General features: G+C 42.6%; 2 protein-coding genes across 10 annotated transcripts in view; one reads left to right on the top strand and one right to left on the bottom strand.

Annotated features, from left to right (window-relative positions):
• Positions 1 to 668: 668 nt before the first annotated feature.
• Positions 669 to 13,520, top strand: mpg (N-methylpurine DNA glycosylase). Its single transcript, XM_060943154.1, has 3 exons — positions 669 to 1,135; positions 11,929 to 12,133; positions 12,989 to 13,520. Exons 1-3 carry the CDS (start codon positions 923 to 925, stop codon positions 13,360 to 13,362), a joined length of 792 nt encoding a protein of 263 aa, XP_060799137.1. The 5' UTR covers positions 669 to 922; the 3' UTR covers positions 13,363 to 13,520.
• A 295-nt stretch (positions 13,521 to 13,815) lies between these two features.
• Positions 13,816 to 22,322, bottom strand: part of nprl3 (NPR3-like, GATOR1 complex subunit) — a 42,299-nt gene continuing 33,792 nt past the window's right edge. For 7 of the 9 annotated variants that reach the window (XM_060943148.1, XM_060943147.1, XM_060943151.1 and 4 more), the window contains 5 exons: positions 21,839 to 21,945; positions 21,576 to 21,705; positions 18,966 to 19,155; positions 18,662 to 18,854; positions 13,819 to 14,576 (listed from right to left, as the gene is read on the bottom strand). In XM_060943148.1, coding sequence (XP_060799131.1) covers positions 14,411 to 14,576; positions 18,662 to 18,854; positions 18,966 to 19,155; positions 21,576 to 21,705; positions 21,839 to 21,945 — 786 coding nt within the window. In that variant the 3' untranslated portion in view covers positions 13,819 to 14,410. Of the gene's footprint in view, positions 14,577 to 18,661; positions 18,855 to 18,965; positions 19,156 to 21,575; positions 21,706 to 21,838; positions 21,946 to 22,322 lie in introns of all 9 variants that reach the window. The other 2 variants (XM_060943146.1, XM_060943145.1) reach the window with 1 other exon arrangement.

Genomic DNA, 22,322 nt, shown 5'->3' on the forward strand with positions numbered 1-22,322 from the left:
AGACAAGAATGGGTTAACATTCCTATCCCTAAACTTGAGCAACTTGTCTCCTCAGTCCCCAGACGTTTACAGACTGTTGTAAAGAGAAAAGGGGATGTCTCACAGTGGTAAACATGGCCTTGTCCCAACTTTTTCGAGATGTGTTGTCATGAAATTTAAAAAAAAAAAAAAAAAATCACCTAATTTTTCTCTTTAAATGATACATTTTCTCAGTTTAAACATTTGATATGTCATCTATGTTCTATTCTGAATAAAATATGGAATTTTGAAACTTCCACATCATTGCGTTCCGTTTTTATTTACAATTTGTACTTTGTCCCAACTTTTTTGGAATCGGGGTTGTAATACTGGATCATTTTCCTCAATAAATAAATGACCAAGTATAATATTTTTGTCTCATTTGTTTAACTGGGTTCTCTTTATCTACTTTTAGGACTTGTGTGAAAATCTGATGATGTTTTTGGTCATATTTATGCAGAAATATAGAAAATTCTAAAGGGTTCACAAACTTTCAAGCACTGCTGTATGGTTTCTTATCTCATCTTCAGCAGCCTTGGTCTGGCCACCGGAAGTTCCCAACTGCGCAGTGGATTGTGGGATATGTGAAAGGGGTGAATGAGCTCTCCAGAGTTTATAGACGGTAGAGCTCGGTGGTGTGAACACATCAGCGGTTAGAACTCGGGAGAGACTGTCTCTTTAACAATCCCACAATCCTTTGCATGGTTTATGGGGAAGAGAAACACAGTGATGTGCAAATACAGACTTTAAGCTGATAATAAGCCTTTCATCAGTGTAGAGCTCAGTGAAATAGAGAGCTGAGAGGATGGTGCTGGGAGTGAAGATATCAGAATGAGACGAGCAGTGTAAAGTTAACTGTCGTTATTGGTGTAAGTGAAGGAAGTAGCTGGTTAATTATTGGGTCATGACGACTCTCAAGAGGAAGTTATTGTCGAAGAGTAATGCTTGTGAAACAGTAAAGAAGCGACTCCAGCGGCTGGAGGACAGAGACGAGGGCCAGGATCAGGACTCGACCTGCAGTCAGTACTTTCCCAGTAAAGATGATAATAGAGCCAGGCTGAGATTCGACTTCTTTAATCAGCCATGTGTTGATTTAGCCAAAGCCCTTTTGGGTAAGGTAAGCATTGAGTTTATTGATAACTCCCTGGTTAAACTGCTAAATTTAGGCTTGGAGGATTAACACGAGTAGTGATGGAAGTTTAGTGGATTTTAATTTTATTTTATTTCAAAATACCACCTGGGCAGTGTTTATTATTATCTCATCTCATTATCTGTAGCCGCTTTATCCTGTTCTACAGGGTCGCAGGCAAGCTGGAGTCTATCCCAGCTGAATACGGGCGAAAGGCGGGGTACACCCTGGACAAGTCGCCAGGTCATCACAGGGCTGACACATAGACACAGACAACCATTCACACTCACATTCACACCTACGCTCAATTTAGAGTCACCAGTTAACCTAACCTGCATGTCTTTGGACTGTGGGGGAAACCGGAGCACCCGGAGGAAACCCACGCGAACACGGGGAGAACATGCAAACTCCACACAGAAAGGCCCTCGCCGGCCACAGGGCTCGAACCCGGACCTTCTTGCTGTGAGGCGACAGCGCTAACCACTACACCACCATGCTGCCCCATTATTATTATCTTATTTCATCTCATTATCTCTAGCCACTTTATCCTGTTCTACAGGGTCGCAGGCAAGCTGGAGCCTATCCCAGCTGACTACGGGCGAAAGGCGGGGTACACCCTGGACAAGTCGCCAGGTCATCACAGGGCTGACACATAGACACAGACAACCATTCACACTCACATTCACACCTACGCTCAATTTAGAGTCACCAGTTAACCTAACCTGCATGTCTTTGGACTGTGGGGGGAAACCGGAGCACCCAGAGGAAACCCACGCGAACACGGGGAGAACATGCAAACTCCACACAGAAAGGCCCTCGCCGGCCACAGGGCTCGAACCCGGACCTTCTTGCTGTGAGGCGACAGCGCTAACCACTACACCACTGTGCTGCCCCATTATTATTATTATTATTATTATAATAATTATAATTTCCAGCCATATGGCCAAAAGTTTGTGGGCACTTGAGCATCCCATTCCAGATATATTCCCTACTTTGCTGTTATAATTAGCGCCATTCTTCTGGGAAGGCTTTCCACTAGATTTTGGGGCGTGGCTGAGGGGATTTGTGTTCATTCAGCTACAATGAGATCAGACACTGATGTTACACCAAGAGGCTCCAGTTCTGACAGTCGAGTTCTTCTACTCCAGCTTTAAAGTGCATATTCTGGACCAATTTCATGTTTTTTTTTATATGAAAGTATGTCCCTTTACACACTCATCCAGAAGGGTAATTTTGCACAAGGCCATCTGTCTACAGCAGAAATAAAATAAAACGCATCTGGAAAAATCCCAAGGGAGTCTGGAGCCAGATTCGTGACGTTACCTGCCAAAGCGCCAGCAGGCTGCGCGAGCTTTGCACGGTTTCAGTGCACAGCCTGTGTAGACCAAGCGCTCCCATTTCTCTCTCATTGTCCGGTCTTTTGGGAAACGATGAGTACTAATCCCATCAAGATTGGTGTTGCTACACCCTCCTACGATACATCTATTAACCATTTTAATAATTACACAATAACGTTGAAGAAATTTGCAGAAAACCACCAGGTCGTTTTCTCACAAACAAACCAGCGCTGATGTAGGATTCAGAGGGAGGCGTCCCGCACGCGACGTCACGAAAATCAGTGTTTGCCGGGAAATCCAAATGCCAAGTTTTTTCAAAGGCGGACCAATTCGCCTCAAATGGCTTGATTTCAACTGAATTTTTCTGGTATTGCGCAAGGTAAAAAAATTGCAGAGAATGCAGAATATTACAGATATTTGACCAAAGTTTAATATAAAATAGAATTACATTGATCTTGCTCCTGAATTTACCCATGATATGCACTTTAACACATCATGTCTTCATGGAGCTCGCTTTGTATCCAGCACCATTGTTTGTTTATCCTATGAAAGGAAATTGTAATGTTACAGCATACAAAGATATCCTATAGAATTATGGCTTCCAACCTTGTGGCAACAGTTTAGGGAAGGGCAATATTTGGGTTTGTGAAGGTGTCCACAAACCTTTGGTCATATAGTGTATTTAGTGTTCTTGAGTGTTAAAAATGTATTGAGCCCTGGTCCTGAGGGTACTCCAAGACCAGGATCTGCGTACTAGAACGTTGAAGTTAGGGATGTTAACCGATGACCGTTTGACCGGTGGTTGACCGAATCAACGTCAACCGGTTAATTTTTTTTTGGTTGTCGGTTAAAAAAAAAAAATCGTTTTGAAGCTGCCGATTTTGGAGCGGAGAACCTGGAATTCTGTGTTGTAAGTGCTTGGGGCATGCCATGCGGTGTAAGGACGACAGCTGACAAATCAGAAACACCCATTCAGTCATGTCCCGCCCTCCCGCCCCAGTTGAAGACAGCTGACAAATCGGAAACACCCATTCAGTCATGTCCCGCCCTCCCGCCTCAGTTGAAGACAGCTGACTAATCGGAAACACCCATTCAGTCATGTCCCGCCCTCCCGCCCCAGTTGAAGACAGCTGACAAATCGGAAACACCCATTCAGTCATGTCCCGCCCTCCCGCCCCAGTTGAAGACAGCTGACAAATCGGAAACACCCATTCAGTCATGTCCCGCCCTCCCGCCCCAGTTGAAGACAGCTGACAAATCGGAAACACCCATTCAGTCATGTCCCGCCCTCCCGCCCCAGTTGAAGACAGCTGACAAATCGGAAACACCCATTCAGTCATGTCCCGCCCTCCCGCCCCAGTTGAAGACAGCTGACAAATTGGAAACACCCATTCAGTCATGTCCCGCCCTCCCGCCCCAGTTGAAGACAGCTGACAAATCGGAAACACCCATTCAGTCATGTCCCGCCCCAGTTGAAGACAGCTGACAAATCGGAAACACCCATTCAGTCATGTCCCGCCCTCCCGCCCCAGTTGAAGACAGCTGACAAATCAGAAACACCCATTCAGTCATGTCCCGCCCCAGTTGAAGACAGCTGACAAATCAGAAACACCCATTCAGTCATGTCCCGCCCCAGTTGAAGACAGCTGACAAATCAGAAACACCCATTCAGTCATGTCCCGCCCCAGTTGAAGACAGCTGACAAATCAGAAACACCCATTCAGTCATGTCCCGCCCTCCCGCCACAGTTGAAAACAGCTGCCACTCGGCGAGAGAAAAGTGTAGACACAGGCTTTTTAGCTTACAAATTACTATTCTGTTTTTTTTTTTTAATTATTATTAGAAGGCACATTGAATTTAGTCCTGCCTTGACCAGTGCATTCTGAAAGTATGTTTCGGTCTGTAGCCAACAATGCATGTTATTGCAGATCATATCTCTCCACACAAACTAAAGGCGCAGATGCCGACTTTTTCACGGCTGAATCGTGCAGATCCGATTTTTTTTTTTAAGGGGGGGGGGGGGGGGGGGGCGTTGGAGTGTCTGAATAATTTCATCAGAGTAAATTCTGTATTAAAATTACTAAATAAGCAAATGCCGTTGAAATTATTCAGACACTCCAACGGCCCCCCCCCCCAAAAAAAAATCTGCACGATTCAGCCATGAAAAAGGTGGCATCCGCCAAAAGGCACGCCGTTTGCATCCCTGTTAAACTCATAGGTTAACCGACTTTAACCGGCTAATGAGGCTCGGTGGTCCTGCCTAGTCCTGCCTTGGCCAGTGCATTCTGAAAGTATGTTTCGGTCTGTAGCCAACAATGCATGTTATTGCAGATCATATCTCTCCACACAAACTAAAGGCGCAGATGCCGACTTTTTCACGGCTGAATCGTGCAGATCCGATTTTTTTTTTAAAGGGGGGGGGGCGTTGGAGTGTCTGAATAATTTCATCAGAGTAAATTCTGTATTAAAATTACTAAATAAGCAAATGCCGTTGAAATTATTCAGACACTCCAACGCCCCCCCCCCCCCCAAAAAAAAAATCTGCACGATTCAGCCATGAAAAAGGTGGCATCCGCCAAAAGGCACGCCGTTTGCATCCCTGTTAAACTCATAGGTTAACCGACTTTAACCGGCTAATGAGGCTCGGTGGTCGGTCAAGATTTTTTTTAGTTTTCGCCATCCCTAGTTGAAGTGTGTATCGAAAAGGTTTGACACTTTCAGGTGAAGCTCTGTATCAGTGGTTGTGTTAATTTCCTGTAACATCACTGTCAATGATGAAGCCTTGTTTTAGGGATTGCTTTTGACAATGGGTCCAAGTTTTGGCAAGATTTGAGTAGTCTATACGCTGTACATGCATACTGACTCCCAAAGCCCCATTCATTGCCCATTGAAAGAAATAAACAAACACTGTCCCTGTCCAATAGGCGGCACGGTGGTGTAGTGGTTAGCGCTGTCGCCTCACAGCAAGAAGGTCCGGGTTCGAGCCTCGTGGCCGACAAGGGCCTTTCTCTGTGGAGTTTGCATGTTCTCCCTGTGTCCGCGTTGGTTTCCTCCGGGTGCTCCGGTTTCCCCCACAGTCCAAAGACATGCAGGTTAGGTTAACTGGTGACTCTAAATTGACCGTAGGTGTGAATGTGAGTGTGAATGGTTGTCTGTGTCTATGTGTCAGCCCTGTGATGACCTGGCGACTTGTCCAGGGTGTACCCCGCCTTTCGCCCGTAGTCAGCTGGGATAGGCTCCAGCTTGCCTGCAACCCTGTAGAACAGGATAAAGCAGCTAATGAGATGATGAAATGAGATGTCCCTGTCCAGCTGAAGCACACACTCTTACAGACATGACATCAATGACCTATAAAAGCACCTGAACTTCAGTGCATCCAGTTGCTATTTCTATATCTACAAAGCCAAAAGTGCATCCAAAAATAATATCTACTCTACTATGCATGCACAAACTTAAAAGGACAGTTGAGGTGAAAGGATTTCGTGCCCAGCTGGCTTTTATTCACTGGTAGCCATCTTTGCTAGCACATTTCAATAGTTACAAATAAAAAATAATAAATAAATCTCAAGCAGTTATTCAGCAAGAAGATTCAAGAAAATGGATTTTCAGATTCTTTTTTTTTTTAATAGCATGCTTTTAGAGCACCATGAAGGAAAGGAAGCTTGTATATTCTAATAACATTAGCTAGCTCACAGAAAGACTGAGTATAAAGGAAATCTGTGTTGAAATGTGGCTTTATATTATTAAATGTGGCTATTTTTGACGACTGCAATAACTTTTTTTTTTAAAAAGTCTTTTTATATGTAGATATGGATCTTTTTTTTATTTTTTTAAAAAGTTTACCTACAGTTGCAAACAGATGTTTACATACAGGGACATCAGTGTCACCATGGACATGAAATGATTTCTTTAAACTATGCTTTTTCTGTTGCAGAATGTTTGTACAACAACATCTTTAAGAGAAAAAAAGAATTTGGTGCACAAGTTGTAATTTGAGTCTTCTGAAATCAACGCAGGGTCAAAATTATACATACAAGGTTAAAGATATACATACATACATACATACATACATACAACCCCAAATTCCAAAAATGTTGTGACAAAGTACAAATTGTAAATAAAAATGGAATGCAATTATTTACAAATCTCAAAAACTGATATTGTATTCACAATAGAACATAGACAACATATCATTGTTGAAAGTGAGACATTTTGAAATTTCATGCCAAATATCGGCTCATTTGAAATTTCATGACAGCAACATCTCAAAAAAGTTGGGACTGGGGCAATAAGAGGCTGGAAAAGTTAAAGGTACAAAAAAGGAACAGCTGGAGGACCAAATTGCAACTCATTAGGTCAATTGGCAATAGGTCATTAACATGACTGGGTATAAAAAGAGCATCTTGGAGTGGCAGCGGCTCTCAGAAGTAAAGATGGGAAGAGAATCACCAATCCCCCTAATTCTGCGCCGACAAATAGTGGAGCAATATCAGAAAGGAGTTTGACAGTGTAAAATTGCAAAGAGTTTGAACATATCATCATCTACAGTGCATAATATCATCAAAAGATTCAGAGAATCTGGAATAATCTCTGTGCGTAAGGGTCAAGGCCAGAAAACCATACTGGGTGCCCGTGATCTTCGGGCCCTTAGACGGCACTGCATCACATACAGGCATGCTTCTGTATTGGAAATCACAAAATGGGCTCAGGAATATTTCCAGAGAACATTATCTGTGAACACAATTCACCGTGCCATCCGCCGTTGCCAGCTAAAACTCTATAGTTCAAAGAAGAAGCCGTATCTAAACATGATCCAGAAGTGCAGACGTCTTCTCTGGGCCAAGGCTCATTTAAAATGGACTGTGGCAAAGTGGAAAACTGTTCTGTGGTCAGACGAATCAAAATTTGAAGTTCTTTATGGAAATCAGGGACGCCGTGTCATTTGGACTTAAGAGGAGAAGGACGACCCAAGTTGTTATCAGCGCTCAGTTCAGAAGCCTGCATCTCTGATGGTATGGGGTTGCATTAGTGCGTTTGGCATGGGCAGCTTACACATCTGGAAAGACACCATCAATGCTGAAAGGTATATCCAGGTTCTAGAGCAACATATGCTCCCATCCAGACGACGTCTCTTTCAGGGAAGACCTTGCATTTTCCAACATGACAATGCCAAACCACACACTGCATCAATTACAGCATCATGGCTGCATAGAAGAAGGGTCCGGGTACTGAACTGGCCAGGCTGCAGTCCAGATCTTTCACCCATAGAAAACATTTGGCGCATCATAAAATGGAAGATACGACAAAAAAGACCTAAGACAGTTGAGCATCTAGAATCCTACATTAGACAAGAATGGGTTAACATTCCTGTCCCTGAACTTGAGCAACTTGTCTCCTCAGTCCCCAGACGTTTACAGACTGTTGTAAAGAGAAAAGGGGATGTCTCACAGTGGTAAACATGGCCTTGTCCCAACTTTTTTGAGATGTGTTGTTGTCATGAAATTTAAAATCACCTAATTTTTCTCTTTAAATGATACACAGTTTAAACATTTGATATGTCATCTATGTTCTATTCTGAATAAAATATGGAATTTTGAAACTTCCACATCATTGCATTCCATTTTTATTTACAATTTGTACTTTGTCCCAACTTTTTTGGAATCGGGGTTGTACATACATACATACATACACTTAGATTATTACTTCAATGGTGCTGAAAGTTGTATAATATTTTAATTTGCCAAGACCTCTTAACTTCCTGTTAGTGATGATTGACTGCATCTGGTGACTTCTCTGTGCCAACATAAAAAGGGGTTATTCAACACTCAATGGATTGACCAACCAATGGGGAAAGTCGAAGCAGCTCAATGCAGATCTGAGAAAGAGGATCGTAGATTTATAAAACACAGAAACTGTTCCTTGTAGCCGTTTCTAAACAACCATAGATTCCAAGATCATCAGATCATCCATCCATTATCAGTAACTGCTTATCCTGTGCAGGGTCATGGGCAACCTGGAGCCTTTCCCAGCTGACTATGGGCAAGAGGCAGGGTACACCCTGGACAAGTTGCCAGACAAGTTGCCAGACACAGAGACAAACAACCAGTAACACTCACACCTACAGTCAATTTAGAGCCACCAATTAGCTGAACCTGCATGTCTTTGGACTGTGGGGGAAACCGGAGCACCTGGAGGAAACCCACACAGACACGGGGAGAACGTGCAAACTCCACACAGAAAGGCTCTCGCCGGCTGCTGGGCTCAAATCCAGGACCTTCTTGCTGTGAAGTGACAGCGCTAACCACTACACCATCGTGCTGCCCATCAGTTCAAACAGGTGTATGTAATTACAAGTTATTGGGAGGTGTAGCCACTTTGCTAGAAGACCTAAACTGTCCCCTCATCTGAGAAGAAATTGTTTCAGATGGTCAGGAACCACCAAGGCACAGGCCTGCCATGAACTGGAAGCAGCTGGAACACTGTCTACACTCAAGCTAGTTTTATATCGCCATGGACTGAGAGGCTGCCATCCAAGAAAGAAGCCCCTGCTCCAAAATTGACACCAAGCACAAATGAAGTTTGCAGCTGATCACATGGAAAAGCAAAATCAGAAAGACCCTGTAGAACAGGATAAAGCGGCTAGAGATAATGAGATGAGACTGTTCTATTGCACTTTTCCATGTTGAAAGACAGGTTTCCCAGTGTTCCGAGTATTATGGATTGCAGCATTAGACCACATTTATTTAGAATATTTGCTGAGTTGTCAAAACTTTTTTCCCCTCAAGAATAAGTTATTCCCCACAAAGATAATAGGTATGGTATGTTCTGAAATTTCATTCACAAATATCTTGATAGCTACTGCTACTACATTATGGAAAGGAAAACTAATGTGCTTTGTATGTTAAATGGTAAAACAAATATGTAGCCACATGCTGGTCCTTGCTGTACTTTTTATTAACGCAGCAGTACTGACTCAGCATGATCTGGAAGTTGTTTTTCAGCCTCATTATCTGTAGTTATCTGACTAAAAGAATAGACTACTGCCCCAACCACTTGCCTCATATATATATATATATATATATATATATATATATATATATATATATATATGAAGCCTTAAAAGAACAATGCCAGAGAAAGCATTAGACTATTTAAGCAGAAATGCCACCCAAATTAGTCGCACAACTTTCTATTGTAAGTGCATCTCTCTGTCTGGAAGTATGCCCATCTTTTGTAATTTAAGACCACTTGTAATGTTAAAGTGCATGGGTGTGAGATGTATGAAAGCAATTGCGTTCGAGGGCATCCGGTCTGCTGTAGAACCGCCAGAACCCTGCAGCCCTCTTCAATACATGACCATGCAGTCAGAAAGGAAGAAGCTTTTTCCACACCCTACTAGTTTCATATCACACTCTTGCTCTCTCTCTTGCGCACACACTGTATTACACATAACGACTTGACTTTCTAATTTGTTATAAAATTGAATAATTCATGCATGGTTTGTGTTTAAGGACATTGTGCATGGATGCTCACACAGAATTTAAAAATGAAAGCTTGCACAGCCCCTTACAAACCATGTCAACTCTGACAGAAAGCATTTTCAGCCATCTGTATTCAGCAGTATCAAGTGTCTTCTATCAAAGCACTTCAATTTAATTAGTATCCACAATTCTGTCAATCACTGAATTATGGATTTTTTTTTTAAATTGAGTTGTTTTATACACGTTAACATAGAAGTATAACCTAGTCCTTAATGGCTCCTCTGAAAAGTGCATTATTCCATGACACAAGCCAGGTTTCTATTGTGTGCAAAACTGCACTGGAAGTGAAATTTAAAATTTTTTGGCAAAACACAATTGCGAATGGTCTGTTTCTCCATTGAACTGTTATGATTAAAGCTGGGTTCCCCCTCTCGCGATAGCTCCTAGAGTGCTCTTTTTCCAGAAAGGTAGCGCTTCCATTTGCTCTTCATATCATGTGATTTACATGCAAAAAAAAAAAAATTTTAATTTTGTGAAATCTTGCTTTATCGAATCATCTGAAAAACCATCTCGTGAACAATTCATTCAAAATTCATCCATTTCCATTATTCATTTTTTAGTTCCCCATTTCAAATTGCGTGTTAAGTAGGTTAATGGAAACATGGCTATATTCCCAGATTTGTTATACTTTTGAGTATCAATTAATAATCTTATCAATTTCTATAATTAGCTGTGTTTGCATTAATCTATTTAATGTGCAATTTGAAATTGCAAACTAAAAATTGAGTAATGGAAACATTTCATTTTCAATTAAAAGAAAACCCAAACATCGTAAAATATTTTCTTGTTGCATTAGGTGGTTTTTCAGACAAGTCAATATTTTGCAAAATTGAAAACACTTTTTGCATTTAAGTCACATAACATGACTTGAAGAGCAAATAGAAATGCTACCTTTCTGAAAAAAACGAGTGCTCTTTTGGAGTCATCAGGAGAGGAGAAAACCCAGCTTTAAATGTATATCCTTCAAGGGAAAAACACACTATTCACAACTGCTTTATTGATATTTTTAAAATACTTCTGTTTTGCACAAAACTGCAATGGAAACCCAGCTGTTGACAATCAATTGTCCCTAGTGATTGATAATGTATAGATTTAGGCACTGCCTAAAAGCGGAGCTCCCATCTGTTTCCGGGTTGTAGAATTTTCTTATGGCCAGCCTCTTTTGTTTTATTTCTTTACCTGCTATAACCCTGGCCACTAGGTGGTGCGTAGGACTGGCAATTACTAACACTGGCCACTAGGCGGTGCATAGGACTGGCAGTTACTAACACTGGCCACTAGGCGGTGCGTAGGACTGGCAGTTACTAACACTGGCCACTAGGCGGTGCGTAGGACTGGCAGTTACTAACACTGGCCACAAGGCAGCGCGCATAACTGGTAATTACTAGAACACTGGTATGGTGGCAGGCATGCACAGGACCAAAACCATCAGAAAACAAGTCGATGGGTTTCTTTATGTACCTACACTCTATGCGTATGGGGCGCCGCTTGCCCACGCAGGAGCTCCGCTATTACAGTAGTGTAATTCTTCTCCTGTTGCCTTCTACTGGATTATTATAGAGGTTTTCTCCTCTCAACCATTCAGACACTGGCAATTTAGAGTAGCCAGTTGGGGAAACTGGAGCACCTGGAGGAACCCTACATAGAGATGGGGAGAACATGCACGCTCCACACACAAAAAAACCCTTGTCGACCATGAGGATTGAACCTGGAACCTTCTTCCTGTTAGGCAACAGCACTAACCCCTGCACCACCTTATGGGATAATGTTCTTAATGGGACAGTTGCACTACTTGCTGACAGTGTTCTTAGCTTGCATGTTTTCACTGAACTGAATGAGTAGAGTACTTCACTGGAGTGTGGGATTAACCAAGCATTTGTATTAAATTGAATGTGTTTGTAAGGTGCTGGTACGCAGACATTCTGACAGCACAGAGCTGAGAGGCAGGGTGGTGGAGACGGAGGCCTACTTGGGTGGAGAAGACCAGGCATCACACTCCGCTGGTGGCAAGCGTACAGAAAGAAATGCAGCTATGTTCATGAAGCCTGGCACCATTTATGTCTACCCAATTTATGGCATCCATTTCTGCATGAATATCTCCAGCCAGGGTGAGTCGATCTGCTCCTTAAAGGAACAGTCCACCGTACTTCCATAATGAAATATGCTCTTATCTGAATTGAGACGAGCTGCTCCGTACCTCTCCGAGCTTTGCGCGACCTCCCAGTCAGTCAGACGCGCTGTCACTCCTGTTAGCAATGTAGCTAGGCTCAGTATGGCCAATGGTATTTTTTGGGGCTGTAGTTAGATGCGACCAAACTTTTCCGCGTTTTTCCTGTTTACATAGGTTTATATGACTAGTGATATGAAACAAGTTCAGTTACACAAATTGAAACGTAGCGATTTTCTATGCTATGGAAAGTCCGCACTATAATGACAGGCGTACTAACACCTTCTGCGCGCTTCGGCAGCGCATTATAGTGCGGACTTTCCATAGCATAGAAAATCGCTACGTTTCAGTTTGTGTAACTGAACTTGTTTCATATCACTGGTCATATACACCTATGTAAACAGGAAAAACGTGGAAGAGTTTGGTTGCATCTAACTACAGCCCCAAAAAATACCATTGGCCATGCTGAGCCTAGCTACATTGCTAACAGGAGTGACAGCGCGTCTGACTGACTGGGAGGTCGCGCAAAGCTCGGAGAGGTACGGAGCAGCTCGTCTCAATTCAGATAAGAGCATATTTCATTATGGAAATACGGTGGACTGTTCCTTTAACAATGAAAGCTCAAACGTTGAGAAATTTTACAAATATAAAAAGTGTGCTTGTGGTGCTCTTTTCTTTAATGGTTCTTCATTAAAGGCTGTCTTGATGGTGGTATTTACATTTTTGGTTAGCCTTTTCTCATCTTACCTTGAGGATAGATAATCAAGTTAACTTTTACTTGTCTGTGTGTATGTAGGGGAAGGGGCAGCTGTGCTGTTACGTTCCTTGGAGCCCCTCCAGGGTCAGGATGTCATGAGGAGGCTGCGGCTATCCAGACGTAAAGAGGGTTCCAAGATGCTGAAGGACAGAGAACTATGTAATGGCCCGTCTAAGCTGTGCCAGGCCCTGGACGTCCAGCGCTGCCTTGATCGCAAGGACCTGGCCTCAGATGCAGATATGTGGCTAGAGACAGACACAGAGTGGATGATGCAAGGCGCAAGAGATGTGGTTTCAGCCCCTCGGATTGGAATCTCATCCCATGGAGAATGGGCCGTCAAACCACTACGATTTTACCTGCAAGGTCACCCGTGTGTTAGCGTAGTGGACCGAGTAGCTGAGAGCAAGCAGTAGGAAGTTAATGAGTCTGATGAGGCCAAGACGGGATGTTACAAGGTTTTAAAAAACTTAGTATTACCATGACCGCAGCAGTCCACTAATATTTGTAAGCATAATCATGTATGAAAGCCAAAGAGGTGAAATGTTGTGTAATAAATCTCTAGGTCTGGGAATGTGGCTTGTGCTTAGTAATTTCAGAGATGAGTAGACAGATTACGTAAAATTTTTTGTACTTCTGCACCCGGCGGCACGGTAGTGTAGTGGTTAGCGCTGTCGCCTCACAGCAAGAAGGTCCGGGTTCGAGCCCCGTGGCCAGCGAGGGCCTTTCTGTGTGGAGTTTGCATGTTCTCCCCGTGTCCGTGTGGGTTTCCTCCGGGTGCTCCGGTTTCCCCCACAGTCCAAAGACATGCAGGTTAGGTTAACTGGTGACTCTAAATTGACCGTAGGTGTGAATGTGAGTGTGAATGGTTGTCTGTGTCTATGTGTCAGCCCTGTGATGACCTGGCGACTTGTCCAGGGTGTACCCCGCCTTTCGCCCGTAGTCAGCTGGGATAGACTCCAACTTGTCTGCGACCCTGTAGAACAGAATAAAGCGGCTACAGATAATGAGATGAGATTTCTGCACCCTTCCTTACCCACTTTTTGTTTTCCTTACTGGAACCCTTGTGGGCTGTAGTATCTTGGTCTGGACTTATGGCACACTTTTTTGTCCAGTTTGATCCAAACACATCATGGATCATCTCTTATCCCATTATAGGAAAGAAAACTATTCATTTTATAGTTGTCCAATGGCACACAATACAGGAGGACTCAAATAATAAACTATTATTCAACTGTGCAAAACCACATGTTCTAAGACAAAGATAAAATATTTTCTCATAAAAGCTGCATACAGTATATTAGGCATATCTTGTGAAATGACTTCCTTCATTTTCATCTTAAGCGTGTTAGGATCTCATTTAAAGCACTTAAATTATCTGTAATATGGCCAGCATGCACAGCATACAGTTAAATATTAATTCAGTGTAACTTTTGGTACAGGAAGGTGGATGAGGCACTTGTGCTACTTGGGTGGTGTTTGAAACAGAGAGATGACAGGGTCCTCGTGGTTAGTAACAACTAAAACACTGCGGAACTTGTCAAAGAGAGTCTTTAGCTGTGAGCGTCGCATGTTCTCATTGTACATGATCTCCTCCAGGTGGTGATGCCCTCTAAAGTAGTGTAGCAATCTGGGGGAGACAATCAAGAAAGCCACATGTGCATTTTTGCTGGAATGCAAACAAATGACAAATGCTTACAGGAGACATAATGCAAGCTTCAGGTTGCTGTTTGCCAGGAGATCTTTTAGTGAGAACTGGTAATTTAAATAATTCCAATGTATATTACCATTCAACTGTTTGGAATCACTCAAATTGCCTTGTTTTTGAAAGAAAATAAAGTTTCGATTGATCAAAATAACAGGCTAGACCATGGTAAGGTTGTATTTGAGTTATACTTGGAAATAGTTGATTTTAATGTAATGTAATATCTACACGGGCATACAAAAAGGCCCATTTTCAGTAAGCATCCTCCATCCCAATGGCATATTGTGTTGACTTAAAAAAAAAAAATCATTAGAAATCCCTTGTGCAGTTGTTAGCACAGCTGAAAAACATTGTGTTGTTTCAGGGTGCAATAAAACTGGCTGCCTTTGAGCTACTTAAATTATCTAGAGCATCAGCATGTGTGTTTGATTATGGTCTCGAAAGAGCCAGTTTTATTCATAAACTCTTCAGGCTATTGTTGTTTTAGAAATGAAGGCTACTTCAAATGTGAGAAACTGAAAAACAATTACATTACATGCATTTAGCTGAGTTTATGAATAAAGTTGGCTCTCTTACCCAAAGCAGGCTGGGGAGCAGTTGAGGGGTTAGGTGCCTTGCTCAAGGGCACTTCAGCCACTCCTGGTGGTCCAGGGAATTGAACCAGCAACCTTTCTGTCCCAAATCTGCTTCTCTAACCATTAGGCCATTGCTTAGAAGACACTTTTTTTTTTTTAAATAAATACTGGGGCTTATTGCTCCCTTCACAGACCACCACAAGCTGACTCTAACCAGGGTAGATAAAGAAGCAGGAGGCCCCAGTGCACAACTATGCAGGAGGATAAATACATTAGTCATGAGGAACATAGGCCTCACGGGCCCTCAGCTAGCAGCTTTATTAAGCAGGACCCACAAAACACCAGTTTCATTTTCTAAATGAAGAGAACTCTGGGATGCTGGTCTTTTAAGCAGGGTTTCAAAGAACAAGAGTGCTCTGAGAGCACAATATCCCCCACAACAATATATTGCAAGCGAAATTGCAATATGCGCATTGCTGTCCTATAACGAAGCCTTTTGCCAAGTTGTAAAATTCCTCCAAAAAATTGAGAGAGGAGTTGATTTCAGAAGGTGAAGTACCCTTTCCTGGATGGACAGACTTCACCATGACAATCCCCCTTCGGGCCTTTCAGCCAGTGGGGGATTAAAACAAAAAAAGCCGTATCTGTGACTGGACAATAAACAGAAGAAAAAAATTAAAATGGGGGAAAAAAACCCAGACTTCAGACAGAGGATGACTGGAAAACAGTTACTGACAGACAAACACAAGTCTGAGGTGTTTGGATCAGAGAAAACAATATTTGTAAAGTGCAGAACAAATTAAAAGATGCTGGAGGAGTGTTTATGTCCTCAACACTGTTGGAAGGAATGTGTTTGGGGGTGTGTGTTGGTAAAGTGGGAAATCTGTACAGGATAAAAGGAATTTTGAACAAGGAAGGTCATCACTCCATTTTGCAACTCCATGCCATACCCTGTGAACAGTGGTGTAGTGGAGATTTTTAAAGTGGGGGTACGCGATTCGTGACGTCATCGATTTGATATCATGTCAGAAGCGGTAGCCTTTGTTTGGTCGCCTATGTTTGGTATGAATGATTTGTATAAATGTTACGTTCTTTTAACAACACAAGAGGGCACAAGAAGACACTTTTTTCAGACATTTTTATGTGTGCAATTTTCATTCGTGTTTGTCAGTACAGCCCAACTGTTATGGCGAAAAGCCGCGGTTTATTTTGTCTCCAATAAATACGCCGAAATGGCTAAAGAGGAACAAATTCGCCTTCTCCTTCCGAATGCATCGTCGCAGACAGCACCACTCTGCTGCTGGAACTCAACATAAACCTTGCATAGGTTTAACATGGACTATCATGCGTGAAGCCAAAATATTGGAAATTATGATACACAAACACCTTTGTTCATGTTCGATTCATGTTCATTTGAGCCGAGCTGCATTCGGAATTCAATATTTTTACTAGCCTACTTACTGCCGTGGCTACAGCATGTGTCCAGAAGTTCAAAAAAAGTCACGTCACTCACTCACATCGCATACAAACCAGCAATGGGCTGAAATTTATTATAAAAGGCACCAATCGAATAAATCCAAGCATTTAGTCTGGCGCGATTGAGGCACCTGCGTATACAAAATACATGACATGCAGCCATTGGGTTAAGCCCTACCATGCACTCCTTCTTAAAGACTTGAGTATTTCTTTAAATTTATTGTCATTTCACATTTTTGGATGTACAACAAAACACTAAACAGGAAGGCCACAAAGATTATGAATTTCAAATCATATATATAATACAGTACGTGGTGAAATTATCCGCGCAAGGATGACCAGGCAGGCGATTATATCAGTTCTGTTGCCCTCTAGGTGCTGCTACCATGAACGCCCGGAAATCACACACACACACACACACACACACACACACACACACACACACACACAGAGAGAGACCCTACTGTTATTATTAGGCTATTCAAAATCATAGGCCTATACTGAGCAAAAATTGCATTAGAACTTCAAAGATCATAAAGCATTAAACCGACAGATGGCGGAGTCAACCGTTTACATAATTCTAATATCTCGGCTGCGTTTAGAATGCATTCTACTTTGCGTCGCTACGTTTTACGTAACGTTCGATTGGGGGGGGGCATTGATGATGAGCACAAAGGCACGTGTCACTTACTGTAGAGCGTATAAACTCAGGCCATTGAATGACAGCTTTTTTTTTTTTGAATCTCACCTCGGGAGAAGTGGGTGGACGGCGTACCCCCGCGTACCACGCCCACTACACCCCTGCCTGTGAAAGGTGCTCACCTTGACAAGACAATGACCCAAAGCACTAGTCCAAATGATCAAGTCTGATGTAGGAAAGCAGCAGTCAGCTGGAATTTGAGCTGTAATAGACTGGCCAGCAGTTACTGGATCACAAATATATTTTTCTTATAATACTGAGCTTTTGTGGGAGCAGCTTGGCCGATTTTACTGCAAATAGAGGATTTACAAAGTTGGAAGCACTGAATTATTTCATGCAGAAATCATCGTTTCCAAACCTTGTCTTGATAATATTTTGCAACTTATTTGATGAATAAAGGTGGTCAAGGAAAATGAGAAATTTGAGTGATTCTAAACATTTGAACTACAGTGTATAATACTCATTACCAGTAGCTGAGCAAAACCTTCATAAAGATTTCCACCCTGAACTTACAACTTTGATTTTATGCAGGACAAAACTTGTTAAACTGAATATATTTTTCATGATTCATTGGACTTCTCCTGGATTTACAGTCAATTTTTTTGCATATTATACATTGATTCTTTAACATGCTTAATCTTAAAGGCCTCTGCATGCTCTTGCGACAAGGCTTTCGCAGACAGCTTTTCGCAGACAGTTGTAATTTATCGTTGAGCGGGGAGTAATAGGCGTGCGCGATGTTATTCACCGCTACAACGCAAGGGGGCGCGAAGTCCCGAAATCGCTAGGAGTAGTTGGTGGGTGTGGTTAGTGGAGTGTTTATCCTCCGGTTACTTATAATGACTAGAACTGGAGTCGTATAGATGTACGTACTTTCTCATTTCCTCGATCAACCGCTCTTCGTGCTGCTCCATCTTCGCTCGTGTTTTTAAAAATGGCGGTCGTGAAAACAAACCAAACCGGGAAAGTAGGGAAGTGGAGGTGCGTGTACAGCGGATGTAGAGTGGACCAATCAGAGCCCTCTTGTCTGCGACGCTGTCTGCGAGGCTTCTGCAGTGGTCACAATTTTTGGGAGGTGCGCGCAGAGCGTCTGCGAAGGTGGGGGGGGCTACGCAGACGCTATCTGCGACACCGTCTGCGAGGACTGCGTTGTCAGCATAAATTGGCCTTAAATACTGCTAATCTTTTATTTAAAGCACCCAGAGAGTCTGGGGAAAAAAAATAAGAAAAACGTATTATTAAAACACTGTTCAGATTACCTAGCAAACATGCGCAGGTCATCAGGATTTTGTGCAGCAGGTACACTAAGGATGGCATGGCGCTCATGTTCAGTCAGACTGGCCAGTAGGGTCTCGGTCATTCTCTTATTGAGTGGAGAGTCTCCCCCTGGCAGCAGCTCAGCACTGGAATTGTCCATGCTGGGGCTCGTGAGCGTCATATCATCGCTGCTGGCTAGTGACAGAGAAGGTGGAACAGGTTTGATTAGGCTTTGAGATGGAGAATGAGTTACACCAAGTATAATACCGGTCTAAACGAACAGAGGCTGAAACAATGGGATGTTACTTGGGGAGCCAAAACTGAGGGTGGTAGGCGTGCTGAGGCTGCGTCCGGCCACACGATTCACCATTGGCATCTCATCCTCCTGTGGACATAGCTGTTCCTCAGTGGGTGGCACAAGCAGGCATGCATAGGTGTGAAGTTGGATCAACAGCCGCCTCTGCAGCATCCACACCACCATCTGGATCAACTGTGCCTGCGCCAAGAGACACAAACACTTCAGCACATGAGTTGCTCATTCACAGCTAATACAAAAGCTAAATATAGTCTAAACAAACAACTGTGCTCCTAGAGCACCACAATCTTCCATCTTCTGTCAGCATAATGAATACGATTACGGTGCCTTTACCTGGAAATCCTTACTACTTTCAGGATGCCAGTAACTAGCTGTGGTTGCAGAGGTGTGCTTGAGCACCAGTGGTTTTAAAGGAGAACTGAAGGCAAATTTTTTTTAATAATCAAAATTCTATTTCTCATTTTATTAAATATAGGAATGCATTTTTGATAACTATTTTGTCACTGCTATAGCAAGTTATGGAGTGTTTGAAATATGCTCTGTAATATATCAGTCCATATGTCAAAGCAATGGCCGTAAACGAGATTCGTTGAGACCTGTGTGAGAGATCATAGGATGGAAGTAAAACGTACAGCGGAAATCAAAGTGACCAACATCTGCCCCACACGCCATCTTTTGAATGCTGATGTAATCAAGCCGGAAGTTTTGTTTGTTTTGATAGCAATCAGGAAAGTTTGAAAAAAGTAGGCAGTAATCGTCATTTAAACGCGTTTTTGTGTGATATTTTGTTTGGAAAACAGTTTTCAAAATGGCGGCACTGACACCTGGCTGACACTTCACGTTTCGAAGTCTTGCACAAGTCTCATGAAGATCACGCGGATAAGTGACGCCTGCCGTGGACCAAACAAACTAAATTCAACATGGCTAAAAGCTGAATAGGCCGATAAGTATAATATTTAATTGCAATTGGTTGCCAATACGAGTCACGATATAAGGTTACTAAAACCGAAAACGTAATCGAATAACACGTTAATTAATAAAATAAGTTTAAAAATGACTTCAGTTCTCCTTTAATTTATTTAGCTTTGCCACAGCGATATATACACATGTACATACATTATGACTGGGAAACCACTACAGCTTGCCCCAATTAAAGTGGCCCCTTTGTACCTAAACTGCACGTCTTTGAACTGTGGGGGAAACCAGAGCACCTGGAGGAAGCCCACACAGACTCAGGGAGAACATGCAAACTCCACACAGAAAGGCCCCTGTCTGCTGTGAGGTTTGAACTCGGCACCTTCTTGCTGTGAGAAAACAGTGCTAACCACTGCACCACCATGCCGCCGATTGGTGAATGGAGGGTGGAGTCTAGGAGGAGGAGGACTGAGTAATTCCATGAATAAACATACACCCGTGTGTGATTAACACTGGTCTATTTTAAATGCCTCTAGCACTAAGGGTGGAACCCCCTGCCAAACTGCAACTGAGCAGAACCATGTGTGCTGGTGTTCTCTAATTTACTTTGAGCTGATGAGTGAAGTTCTGAAAATCATTACAGAGGGAAAGGGGGGGGGGAACAAAAGGAACAAGGGGAACCCTATGGTCAGACTCTCCAAAGCCTTAATTTCCCTCCCTACTCACTCAGGTGTCACAGTATCACATATGGCCACAGCATACGGTACATACAGGTTTTATATAGGATGCTCTTGTTCTGAGTGTAATATTGCCTGTGCAAAGTTTTCAAAATTCTTTGTATTTAATTACACCTTTTAAATTACATTGTTATGCAAGCTGTTGCCATCTACTATATTAGCTGTCTGTCTAATCTTTTGCTGTCCTATAAATACATGATAAATAGTAATCTTAAGAAAAATTGAAAGATAAGCTTTTTCCTCAGCCATACTGACACATATACCCCTTTTCCACCAAATCAGTTCCAGGGCTGGTTCGGGGCTGGCGCTGGTTCACAACTTGTTCAACTTGCGAGCCAGCTGAGAGCCAGTTTGCTTTTCCATAGCTCGGGGTGCTAAGGGGAGCCACGTCATTACGTCACTGTATACGTCAGTTACGTCGCTGCGTTTGCATAAACCTTGGTGCGAACATCGAAGCAACAACACCACGGAGAAGAAGCAGCAGCAACAACAACAACAATAATAATGGATGACTTCGTGTTTGTACAGCTGCTGCTTCTGGTTTTACAGTGCTTCATTGGGATCAGAAAACGGCAGATCCAATATGTTTGTGTTGATCAACGATTACGTTCTAGGAGACAGATAATAACCTAATAACGTTTTGACTCTTACTTACACTGAATGTGAGATGGTTATGTTAACCTTTGTTATGAGCTAACGTTAGCCGGTGTTATGTCGGCTTTGGCGGTCTTGCTATTGTTGTTGGTCGAAACAACTCCTCCCCCCTGCTGACGTAAGCGGTTCTTTCCTCTGGCCCAGCAGAGAGTTGGTGCTAGCCTGGAACCGGTTTTTCTGGCCCCAGAGCCAGTTCTTTGTCAGTGGAAACAGAAAACCCGGTTCCAAACTAAGCACTGGCCCCGAACCAGCCCTGGAACTGCTTTGGTGGAAAAGGGGAAATACAATACTAACCTCATGTACAGAAGCGTCCAGTGGGTTCCTGAACTCCGACAGAGATACAGGTAAAGAGAACTTGGCTAACATGGATGGAAGATCATAACCAGGAAACTGCTGGGAAAACTGCTTTGCCAGTGGAGAATACCTAGGATGAGACATGAAACTTCACCCACATATATCTATAGCACATTTAAGTGAGCGGGTGAAAGTAAGCCTCATAGGAAAAATGCTTTGAATGTTAGTCATTTTTGCAGGGTAGAATTATACGAATTACTCACAGAAATATGTTGGCATGTGGAGACAGCATGTATACATTGTTCTCACAGAGTGGATACACAATGATGGCTTTACCCCAGTATACCAATTGAGCAGCTATCTGAAAGACCTGTGGAGGCAGCAGAGAGCCAAGAAAAAGGAGAGCCAAACAAGTTTGTTCACAAGCCTATGCAAACAAAAACTTCTTCTGAAATTAAAATAAATAAATATTAAGCTAAATCACATGCAAAAAGAATAGTTTGCAATTGAATTTTCTCACAGTGCTGCACAAATTCACGAACGTTTCATCTATTGATGTCGGATGCAAAGTACAAAAGTTATTTTCTTGAAAGGTAGACTGTCTTTCAGATTTTTCACATTTAGGTCATAAAAAGAATTTTCCCCGACACCCAATTTATTTTTTTAGTGGACCGAAAGTTACTGAACTCGAATCACACACTTCCTATTTTATTACTTTTTCCCCCTAAAAGAACAATTAATGAATTT

This window comes from Neoarius graeffei, chromosome 16 (assembly GCF_027579695.1).
Source record: "Neoarius graeffei isolate fNeoGra1 chromosome 16, fNeoGra1.pri, whole genome shotgun sequence".
Lineage (NCBI taxonomy): Eukaryota > Metazoa > Chordata > Actinopteri > Siluriformes > Ariidae > Neoarius > Neoarius graeffei.

Excerpts from the sequence above, each read along its gene's own strand:
- mpg (XM_060943154.1), top strand. The coding sequence starts at position 923 with ATGACGACTCTCAAGAGGAAGTTATTGTCGAAGAGTAATGCTTGTGAA. Across the intron at positions 1,136-11,928 it reads CCAAAGCCCTTTTGGGTAAG|GTGCTGGTACGCAGACATTC; the intron begins GTAAGCATTGAG and ends TGTGTTTGTAAG. Across the intron at positions 12,134-12,988 it reads CATGAATATCTCCAGCCAGG|GGGAAGGGGCAGCTGTGCTG; the intron begins GTGAGTCGATCT and ends GTGTGTATGTAG.